This window comes from Panonychus citri, unplaced genomic scaffold, assembly GCF_014898815.1.
Source record: "Panonychus citri isolate SS breed McGregor unplaced genomic scaffold, ASM1489881v1 Contig00135, whole genome shotgun sequence".
Classification (NCBI taxonomy): domain Eukaryota; kingdom Metazoa; phylum Arthropoda; class Arachnida; order Trombidiformes; family Tetranychidae; genus Panonychus; species Panonychus citri.
In genome coordinates, this window is record NW_026515540.1 from 747363 (window position 1) to 758854 (window position 11492).

General features: G+C 34.5%; 3 protein-coding genes across 3 annotated transcripts; 2 read left to right on the forward strand and 1 right to left on the reverse strand.

The window, feature by feature from the left end:
• The first annotated feature begins 212 nt into the window (after positions 1–212).
• On the forward strand, positions 213–8801 carry LOC128392111 (small subunit processome component 20 homolog). The gene is given in 9 exon segments (XM_053352093.1): positions 213–369; positions 450–1632; positions 1635–1793; positions 1796–2150; positions 2223–3165; positions 3168–4008; positions 4011–4109; positions 4112–5610; positions 5613–8801. Coding segments are annotated over 9 exon segments (8241 nt in total). The 5' UTR covers positions 213–318; the 3' UTR covers positions 8724–8801.
• Positions 8802–8949: 148 nt separating this feature from the next.
• On the reverse strand, positions 8950–10170 carry LOC128392123 (uncharacterized). The gene is made up of 2 exons (XM_053352109.1): positions 10029–10170; positions 8950–9667 (listed from the first exon to the last, which is right to left on the reverse strand). Exon 2 carries the CDS (start codon positions 9603–9605, stop codon positions 9000–9002), a length of 606 nt encoding a protein of 201 aa, XP_053208084.1. The 5' UTR covers positions 9606–9667; positions 10029–10170; the 3' UTR covers positions 8950–8999.
• On the forward strand, positions 10162–10892 carry LOC128391969 (solute carrier family 35 member C2-like). Its single transcript, XM_053351938.1, has 2 exons — positions 10162–10521; positions 10810–10892. The coding sequence occupies exons 1-2, from the start codon at positions 10182–10184 to the stop codon at positions 10890–10892; spliced, it is 423 nt and encodes a 140-aa protein (XP_053207913.1). The 5' UTR covers positions 10162–10181.
• Positions 10893–11492: the final 600 nt, after the last annotated feature.

An 11492-nucleotide genomic window follows, 5' to 3' on the forward strand; every position in this document is an offset into this window, starting at 1 on the left:
AATGAAGCAAATGAATCCGAACACCTGTTGATTCAAAGGTTCAATTTGGAATCACCACCAAGTCCATTTAGCGACTTTGAGTAAAAGTTTTCTTTTTACGAATTTTTTTTATGAAAATCGCGCTCATTTGGTCGTTTCCATGGTAACCCACGTGTCGCACATTTGATGGAAAAATTTTTCGATTCATTTTTGTTTTTTGTCTCTTTAAATTTTTTCCTTCTTCAACATGGAAGTGTGTCTTAATTTGTATTAATTGTTATTCAAAATTATTATAATTATAATTAATTCTTTATTTGACTGATAAATCATCAACAGGTGATGGGTAAAAATGCCCTCAAAAAAGGTGAACGTCCTGATAAGACGTTTACGGTAAGTATTTTGTTGTTTTTTTTATCTTTTATTTTCTTGTTGTTGTTGTTTACAATTTATTGTTTCTTTTGTTTATCTAGTTTAAATCTTTCAATGATCACATTGCTGGAATTAAAATCAATCTGATCCGCAAGGTTGACACTGCTGCAGGTCCTGATGATGAATTTGAATCCAAATTTCATGCCACCTTACAAAAGTTGGACGATTTAAATTGTACTGCAGATTTTGCGTCTCTCAAGAAGCGTCTTGGTGGAACTTATTCATTTTTCAACATCATCCAAGTTCATGATCGTCGAGATGAATTGGCAAGTGTCCTTATTGATTCATTATCAGATGAAGACAGTTTGGCAAACGACGCTACTCTTGAGCTTATTGTTGCTCTGGCCACTGATATTGGTGAACTTTATTATCCACATTTTGAGGCTACACTCAACGGGCTTCTTAATATTCTGGCTACTCAGGATCCCAAAGTGATTGAAAGTATCTTCATGACACTTGCTAGTCTCTTCAAGATATTGTCCAAACGTATGACCCCTGACACCGACAAGATCTTCACCATGTTCAACCAGTTATTTTCCAACAAGTGGCCTGATTTTATTCGCTCTTTCGCTGCTCAAAGTTTAACATATTTGATTCGCAAAGTGTCTCGTAAAGATGAAGTGATCAAATCGATTCTTGATCATGTTGACAAAGATTCATCCATAATCACTGGCGTTTCTTATTTACTTTTTGAGATTGTCAAAGGAGTGGCAGGTCATCTTCATAGTTGCTCTGATCAATTTATCAAGTCACTACTTGTCACATATTCATCTAATTATGCAACATCTAAAAATGTCAAACAATGTGTTGATCTATCGTTCAAAATGATTGCCGATTATGTTGACAAGGAGCGATGTGAAGTCATTTGGAGCAACCTGTTGACTGTGTGCGAAGATTCAATCCAATCACCTCAAGCTTTCAAGCCAGTTTCATCCATCCTGCTATTTTTTGTATCTCATAAAAGAGGAGAGCTTATCATTGATTGTGAAGTGATTGTCAATTTCACGATTGCCTCCCTTCAAGCGATGTTCGATGTTGAAGATTGTTTAGATGTTCTTCTTCGATTAACAGCAACCATTTTAAATACGCTTTACTCTTCAATCAAACCTGAATCTCGTCGTAGTTTGATAAAAACTACATTCGATTCCAACATAACTGCTGCTCAATTTGACACTTTTGCCGAAAGTCTCTTTCTCAATCGATTTTTCGAAGCTGATATTCTCCCTCTCTATTGGAAAAATCCTATCATCCATTGATTCAAAGTCCTTCAATTGGAAGTGATCAATCAACCAGAATGAAAGATTTCAACAACACCATTGATCTTCTATTCAAATTGATTTCCACCAAGAAACCACTGCCAATTTTGGAAACTTTACCAACCTTCGAGCTTATCCTCTGGATCTATCCAAAGTAACCACCGAGGAAGGTTGTAAGAATCTTGTTTCCAAACTGTTGCGAGTTCTAATTAATCCGGAAGATTGGCTGCTTGTTCGCAAAGTGGTCAACATATTACCTCATTTGATACCATTAGATCGTAACCTAGTCATCTCTGGTTTGATTAGCTTAATTTACAAACTTATGGCTAAGTTGAGTGAAGATCATAAAGCTAATAAGAGTTTAAAAGAATCAGATGATGAACTCTTCCAAACGATCTTGAGTGAATCGATTTACGCATTGAGTTTACTTCGTGCATCTGAATTGTTTACCGAATTTAAAAATGATTTCTTTACTCTCCTTTTCGAGTAAGTTTTTTTTTATCTCTTTTTTTTGCAATTACAATTTCACTTCTAATCTTGATTTCCATTTTATTTCAGGAGATTTCCAGGAAATCCGATTATTTTGCAAGGATTTGTATTCTTCTATCAATATGCTCACTCTATCGATTCTAAAGATGTTTTTAATCGAGAGTTTTTCGAGAATTTATTTTTCAATCATCTTCAAGACAATTTACGACATCCACAAAGTCAAGTTCGCTTCTTGACTTTGATCGCCATCAACCTGTTTGATCCACCAATGAATCCAAGTGAATCTGGTCTACCTAATCAATCGATCTTTTCTATCTGTTTGGAAGCTGAAATGATTACTCTGAATATTCAAGAATATCGAGAAAAACTTCGTTTAATCAACATTCTTCAACATGGTCTTGTTGATAAATCGCTTCCATGTGAAGCTCTTTCTGGACAAAAATACAAATTTGTTCCAATTCATTATTTACTTGGAACACTTTATTACAACTTTCAACCACTTTGGCAACCAGTTCAAAAGATCATTCAAGATTATGGTCGTTTGTTTCAATCACAAGATCGAACAACATTTTGGTCAATCATCTCTAAACATTATTCTGATGTTCAAAGCTATATTATAGCCGATAAAAGTATCGAAGCATATAGATTTTGGCCTCGATTGAATCAATCAAATGAAGCTAATCCAAGACCAGATTTCTCTAATCATCGGATTTTGATTCTTCAAATGCTCAAAGAAATCGCTAGTGACAAACCAAGTGTCATTGAAAGTCAAGGTGAATCAATCGTTAGGTGGTTTTTCAACTTTTTGACGATAGAAGCAGATTCAAAAGGAGTTGGTGATTTTAAAAGAGAAGAAGATATTTCTCTTGCTGAAGAATCAACTGAAAAACAATCAGACACCAAGGAAGCTGATGGTAACGAAGACGAAATCGATCAAGACGATGTCGAAATGACGGACGAAAAGCTTGATGATAATGACGACAAACCAGATGAAAAAATGAAACAAAAATTGTTAAATCTGATCTTAAAGTTACCATGCAAACAATGACTGCTTTTCTCGAGCTACTTGCCAAGTTTAAAAATCCCAAAAAGATTGACTCTAGTGGTAAATTAATGGACCTTTATGAATCCCTTTTGAAACAACCCAATCCAGTCGTTCAAAAAGCTGCATTCAATTGTCTATTGACTTTCAACGATCAAAACATTTTAATTTATCGTGAAAGTTTATTCCGTTTACTTGATGATGACACTTTTAAAACAGAAATCTTGTTATTTGGATCACAAGAAGTTGATCCAGATCAACAGCATGTTAAAGCTGCACATCGACCGATTGTGATTCCCTTTGTGATGAGAATCTTATATGGTAAAATGTTATCGAAAACAGGGTCAAAAACTGCGGGAAAGGCCAATATTGACACTCGACGATCGATTGTTTTCCGTTTCCTTGCCTCGTGCAATAAAGATGAAGTCATGTTGTTCCTAAAATTAGCTTTCGCTGATTTCGTTCCATTTTTCGATATGGAATTGCCCGTAATCACTGATACTCTAAAAAACATCGACATTCACAAGTGCATTCCTCTTAGATACGTTCAAAGTGCCCTGAAAACATTAGAAATGATGTTACTCCATTTTGGAAACACTGTTGATGATATACTTCCAATTCTTTTCAAAATTTTAATTGTAATTGCTGCATTTACACGAATTCTTCTTGACCAACGATTACTTCTCAATACCGGTGCTGTTAATCGTTTGAAATCGATAAGAATTGATTGTTTCAAGTTGATGGAAAAATTTTTCAAATCTTTCGAGTCTTACTCATTCTCACCCATAGAGATTGATGGTCTTTTCGAACTTTTATTGATCCAATGATCTTGAATTTGTCCAATGAAAGTTTATTTTCACCGTCACCACTTTTACGATTGCTACGATGTTGGACTTGTGTCCCAAGATATTTTATCCTTTTGTGAAAACACATAGTGACCAACCGGAATCCACTCCCTTGTCTTGTTTAATTGACCTTTACAGTGCACGAAAAGTCACAAGTAGCATCATTACTTACATTTCAGCGATGCTTGCAAATCTCGCATCATATGCTAATCACCTACCATCGAACTCTGCAAACACGGACGAAGCTCCAATTCCATTTTTAGAAGTAAACGGAATTGCAGATGAATCTTACCTCGAAGTTTATCAGACAAAGAGTGATGACATTAATTTGGGAACAGTTATGCTGGTTCCATACATTAGACAAATTCTATCGAGAATTAAGAATAATCTTCTTCATCGACTGAAAGCTAAAAAAAGAAGCCGAGAGAGCATCATACAAGAAAACGAAGCGACAATTTTGTCTCATCTCAGTGAACAAGTGAAGGATGAAAACGATTGTCTAACTATGGCCAACCTGTTGATTGACACCATAATTCATAGTCGCAATGAGGCCGAAGATACTACAATCAAAACATTTGAATCAATCAATAATTTAGTGGAAAAAGTTGATACAAATATCAAAACATTCATCAAAAAGCTGTGCCCTCTTTTCGAGACTGTAAAAGAGCGTAACTCTCGTTTGGGACTTTGTAAAATACTCAAAACAATCGCACAGAAAGTATCAAGTTTCCAGGAGTTTGTTGATATAATCGTGATGATCAATGCTTATAATCCTCGAATCCCCGATGAGCCTGATTACACTGTTCGTGAAGAAGGATTTTCAAAGGCTCGTAAATTGTTCCAAGAGATGAACTCAACAACAGTTCCTGTTAATCTGTTGAAGGTTTTCATTCACAACTGTGTTTTCTTCATCTCATCATCCGAGGAATTGGGTCTTCGTGAAGCTTCATCAAGTTGTTTAACTTTAATCATCAAAAAGATCAGCGAAAGTAATAATCTCGATCTATACAATAAAATCGTTCGATCTTTAATTTTCAGAGTTCATGTTAGGAATGGAATGAGAGAATCCGATGAAAGATCTCGTCACGAGTGGATCACCATTTTATCTGATCTTATAAAGTTTGGGAAAGAAAAGGATCAATCATTGAATCAACTATCTCTACTTAGCCATGATGATATCGATCAAGATTTTTGGACCAACATCGTCCACATACAAATGCACCGTAGAGTTCGAGCTCTGGCAAAACTTTGTAATAATCATGAGCTTTTGTCTCAACTCTCACCGCAAATCCTTCATGATTATCTTTTGCCGATCGCCACCGTTTTCATATCAGACATGAAAGCAACTAAATATGGTGCAGCCTCAGCTTATGCTGTTGATCTGATTGGTTCGATTTGTCGATATTTACCTTGGTCATTGTACCAACAGTTACTGCGTGTTTACCTTCAACGAATCATCACCGACTCTGAGAATCATAAATCAAATGTCCGAATTTTATGTTCCATCTTGACCAATTTCAATTACGATCTCAGTGAATCAACTACGTTCATCAAAAGCAGGGAAGAAAACACGTGCCAGAAGCAGTTGCTCTTCGAGATTCAGAAAATATTGAGATTCCTAAGCAGAAATTACCACCTGAAGTTGCCACTCGAGTTCAAGACACGATTGTCGGTGATATTGTGCAAAAGCTACAAGAAGTACTCTACAAGTTATCCTACACCGATTATGAGTACGATAATATACGATCTGAATTCAATCATGACGACGAAATACAAAGAATGCCAATAGCTTTAGCAATCGTCAAGCTACTTGATGCTGTTCCAATCGCCGAATCAACATTTGAGAATCAAGTTAAAAATGTTTTCATTCGAATGTCCAACTTTTTAAAATCACGAATGGAAAGTATTCGTGAATCATCAAGGAAAATTTTATGTAAAATAATGGGAATTCTTGGTGCTCGTTACCTGCCACTTTTGCTCAGCGAAATGAAAACCATTCTCAATAAAGGTTTTCGTTTCCACGTGTTAACCTTTACAATTTACATCATCTTGGAATCAATTTCGACCACCTTGCGCCCTGGTGATCTTGATGCTTCCGCTCCATTGTTGATCGAAATTTTCCACAAAGAACTATTCACCGATGTTGCCGAGGAAAAGTCAGTTGGTAAAATAACTGCAAAGTGCAAAGAGGCCAAAAAGATCAAAAGTTATGCGGCTTATCGGATTCTTGGTAAATTTGTCTCATCGAAACATTTGGTTAAGAACATGTTGCCCATGAAAAAAATTCTGGACGAAGCTTTGTCTGTGAAAGTTATCAACAAAGTTACTATTTGCATGGAGAAATTTTTCCTTGGATTAACAGAAAACACTGGAATACCTGAGGAATCATTGATTAAATTTATATTGGATGTTCTGGAAGACAAGATTCCACAATTAAAGATTCGACCGGCTAAGTTGACCAAAAAAGACGAAATCAGCAAAACGGATTCCCTCTTATTGGTGCCCGAATACAAACAGAAAAAATCAACTAAAATTAATCCACTTTCAAATGTTCACGTTTTATTTGAATATTGTTTACGATTGTTATTGTCGTTGTTTAAAAGAAATCGCCTAAGGCCCGAAACCAAAGCAGCCGAACAACTTGGTAAATTTGTTCCCATTCTTATCGATTCACTTTTCTCGAAACACGTTAAACTCACCTCAACATCGCTTCGGTGCCTGATGCAATATGTTCGTGCTTTTCCTGATCTTCCCGCATTTGCTGCGTCAATCGAACGGATAAAAACTAACGTTCTAACACTTTTAGACGAATTTGTAGCTCAAGGAACCAATTCAAAGGAAAACGTTGAATTAGTAACAATGTGCTTCAAGACAATTTCATCATTTGTAAGATCAATTGATTCTGTTAAATTGAAACCTGATCAGCTGAAAGTTTTACTGTTCTATGTGGAAAAAGATATGGTTGATCGGACAAGACAATCAACAGCCTTCTCTTTACTTAAATCAATCCTTTCCAAGAAAATGGAATCACCAGAAATCAAGAGTATTCTTCAAAAGTTAACTTTCATCATGTTGGAATCTGACGATGATCATGTTCGAGATGAGTGTCGACTTGTTTGGTTAAAGTATTTGCTCAACTATTCGCTTGGTGGTGAAAATTTCACCAATTATGTTACTTTCTTCACTCGTCAACTTGAATATCCTCGAGAAATCGGAAGATCCTCCATCCTTAAGTTACTTTTCTCACTCATCAAATACCAAGACAACTCTCAGGTTTCGGACAATGCGGCCTCATTTTATATTCCAATATCAGTGCGATTGATCAACGATGATTCCTACAAGTGTCGAGAATTGGCTGCCTCAGTGCTCGAAAAATTACTAAACAAAATATCCAGAAGAGCTCGAGATATTTTATTGAAAAATATCACTTTACCTTGGTTCCAAGCAAACAATCAATTACATCGACGTCTTGCCGCTCAATTGTTTGGAATATTTGTTTCATGCGAAAAATCCGATTTCCGTTCTCGTTTACCTGAGATTTTACCACTTCTTGTACAACAACTTGATCCAACTCGATTCCCTGTTGATGTAGAAGACGAAGATTCTAAACGTAACAATGATCACCAATTGTTTCAACTGTTGTCTTTCTATCAGAAAATTTTGTTACACGATCCTGAGATTATGTCTGATCCCAAATTCATCGGCCATTTAAATTCAATAGCTCTTTGTATTGAAAACAATTATTTAACTTATCCTCATATTTGGGTCAGAATTTTATCTGTGAAAATTATCGCCTGTATTTTCAGTAATTTCTCAGTCACTCAAGTTGCCGATCATTTAATCAACGGGAAAACAAATTCTTTCTACCTCTTCAATAATTTACCTCTTCGTCTCTGGAATCTATGTAGGAAACATTGCTTCTTGTTCAGCATAATCTACGAATCGAGTGAAATTGGGGACCTGTTGATTAAAAATTTACACTACATTTCTAGAGTATTATTGAAATTACCAAAAGATTTCAAGATAACTCCAGTTGAGGAACTTCAAAATGGAAATTCAATTGTCATCGATGAAAATGAACCAAAGAAGAAAAAGTCAAAAAAGTCAATCGTCAAATCACCAGTCAAGGTTGAAACTAAAGTTGTTGATGAAAATTATCTCAGTAAATTGAACATCAACTGGTTAACAAATCGTTTAATCAGGGAAATCAAACGAGAGGTTAAAAAATCACCTCATGAACTTCAAGCTCGAATTTCAATCTTCAAGTGGATCGCTGCCATAGTGGTTGAAGCCGATACTCCGATCATCCAGAGTAATTGTCGTAATTTATTGATTCCTTTAGCTCGAGAAATCACCAATCGTAATTTAAAAGAGGCTGGACGGTATGAGGAAGATCATCCGAAACAAATTCTGGTCAATTCATGTTTAGCTCTTTACGAAGTGATCAGAAACAAAGTCGGAAGTGAAGTTTTCAGTAAAACTTATGCCGAAGTTGTTACTTTGCACAATCGTAAAAAGACTGAACGTAAAGCGACACAAGCAGTTCAATTCTTGATTAATCCTGTGTTGGCGATGAAGAAAAAAGCAAAGAAACACTTATCATGGAAAGAGAACAGGAAAAGGAAACGAGATTTCAGAAGAGGAAAAATCAATCGTGTAATCAAAAGACCCAAGTTAAATTAATTTAATTTCATTGAAAAAAAAATCCAATTGATAAAATGAAAAAATTGTTCACATTAAAGTTCAATATTGTATTGTAAACATCAATTACTCTTCAATTAATTATCTCATTTTGAATGTCCAGTTAGTCCATTTTTCGTGATTTCAACTAAAAGTGTTGTAATAATAATCATCATCACAAGAGAGAATGAATTTGCACATTCTAATAGATCAGAATAGTCGGGGCTCCTCTTGAACTATCGATCGGCTGCCAAAAGACTAATGTCGGTGATCGATAAACTACTTCCCTCTTCGACTTTTATGTGTCACTGATGTTTCTCTTTCCAAAGTATCTCGAAGTCTTAAACGTTGTAAAGTGTTTCGCTTTTGAATACTCACCTCGTTCCATGAAATGAGAACCAAATGATTTTCTGAAATAAATGCTCTAGATTTTGTCTCAAACCAAACTAGAGTTAAATCGCGATTCACATAATCAATAGTTTGAAGTTCTCCATGAAATTCTAATGCAATTTGTTGTGTTGATATTTTCGAATGTTCATATGATTCAATGTAATCGAAATAACGAGTCCCGGTAAGACCCGAAACTTGATCATCAACTCCAGAGTGAAGACGATAATTATTAGACAAGTGATTTGATTTTTCGGATTCATCAGGTAGTCCAATTTTGGATAAATGCTCAGGATAAAGTGAAGCCAATACAATATCATGAAGTCTACCGATCCTATTTGCTACTGATCCAGTTAAGATCAACCATGATGATATTTGATTGGAAACATCATCCATAAGCGACAAATCACAATGCTCTGTATCCCAATAGTATTTAGTTCCGGATCGACTGTAATTATGTTTGACAATTTTATTTATTGGCCTTTTATGAGTTTTCATATTTACACGAAAAAATTGCCAATCATAACTTTCTTCCGACTCAGAATTAAGCTCGAAATGATCTGAAATCGAATATGAAAGAAGAATCATTAAACAAAGAGTAGCGTTGATGAGAAGAGCACAAACTAAATTCTTATTCATTTTCATTCACAATTTATTAAAATTCAAAAAGATGGAAACTGTCACAATAAAAGAACAACTTGTTTGAATGGTCACAAAGAACTGACCAATTCTAATTCCCTAGCATTTACCTGTTTTTCCTTTTCCGTTTTCGAAGCAATTATGCTCTCTTCCCTCTTCCATCTTCCCTCTTCTTTCTTGTTCTTTTCTCTTCTGCTTTTCGATAATTATAAATACTTCAAACAATGGCCACAATATGATTCTAAGTGTATTCGATGTATTTGATTACATCTCTCTCTTTACCTGATTTATTTTAATTTGAATTGTCTTCAAGTGAAACCTCATCTGATATTCATCTAATCACCATGCTGCCAGAATAACATTGTTTCTCTTTTTTATATAATCATTTACAGGTCTGAGTAATCTCGTAGACATGATGTACCATGTTCAACCTTGATGATACTTTCCCTGTTACCATTTACCTTTACCTTTGAAGCCTTACCATTAATGACCAGTAGCGATGGATTTGCCGTCTTTTTTAACACCTATTCCTTCATTTACATATTGATTGGTTCATTTTTAGCATTTCTCATGGAATTGAGTGAATACCTGTTGATAACATACACCTCAAGTTTAACCCTTTCGATTGCTGGTATATTCAAGGAAGTATTCACCTTATACATTGCAATTGAATATTCTCGTGATGAAATCAGCAGATTCAATGCAATCGGATTAGCTGTTTGTTTAACCGGAATTTCACTTCATGTTTATATACGTGCACGTGAAATGGTCAAAGGTGAGAAATATCATCATCGATACATTCATCCTCGTCATCAGAAATACGTTCTTGAGAAAAAACCAATTGAAAGGAATATCGATTTACAAACAACTTGTAAAATTTACTCCAAATGATACAATATTTGTACTTCTTTTTTTATATACACATAGATATTTATTGTTAACTGATTCCCGTTGTGCCACCTTAATTGTTAGAAAAAAAAACACAAATTAAATCAAATTAACTAATTTTTTATATTAACTAATTTCTCTCTTTCTCTTTCTTATTTTTCTCTCTCTCTATCAGTTACCGATAAACGAGCATCTCAATCAACTGAACACCTTATGGAAACAGAGCAATTGCTAATCAATGGAACTGAGGACATTTAATTTAATTATAATGATTATAAAATTAACTCCAAATGATACAATATTTGTACCTCTTTTTTATATACACATAGATATTTATTTTAACTGATTCCCGTTGTGCCACTTTAATTGTTAGAAAAAAACACAAATTAAATCAGAGAGTAGAGAGAAAGAGACAGCACATAACAGAAAAACTATGAAGCAACATTTTTTTTGGTGTCGCGAGGTAAAGCCACTAGTAGATCTGTAAAGAGAAAGAAAAGAAAGAGAAAAACCTCACAAACACACTAACAAACAATAAATTAACATTAATTAATTTTTCTTTTCTTTTCTCCTAATTATCCAGGTTTTAAAGATTTAAAGATTATTTATTATTAAATTAGAAAGTAAGGACCTTTTTTATACAATTTTTTGTATTAACCTTTTACATTTTTTTCAGCTTTTCTTTAAAATTTTTCAATTAACAATAATCAATTATAATGGTTTGATTTTTCAATTGAAATCCTCGCGACACCAAAAAAAAATGTTGCTTCATAGTTTTTGCACTCCTTTGCTCTCTTGGTTTTTACTCTCTGAATTAAATCAAATTAACTAATTTCCTGTTCACGATCAATATATCGG

Coding starts and splice junctions, on each gene's coding strand:
- LOC128392123 (XM_053352109.1), bottom strand. CDS start 9,605: ATGAAAACTCATAAAAGGCCAATAAATAAAATTGTCAAACATAATTAC.
- LOC128391969 (XM_053351938.1), top strand. CDS start 10,182: ATGATACTTTCCCTGTTACCATTTACCTTTACCTTTGAAGCCTTACCA. Junction 10,522..10,809: donor TGCACGTGAAATGGTCAAAG/GTGAGAAATATC, acceptor TCTCTCTATCAG/TTACCGATAAACGAGCATCT.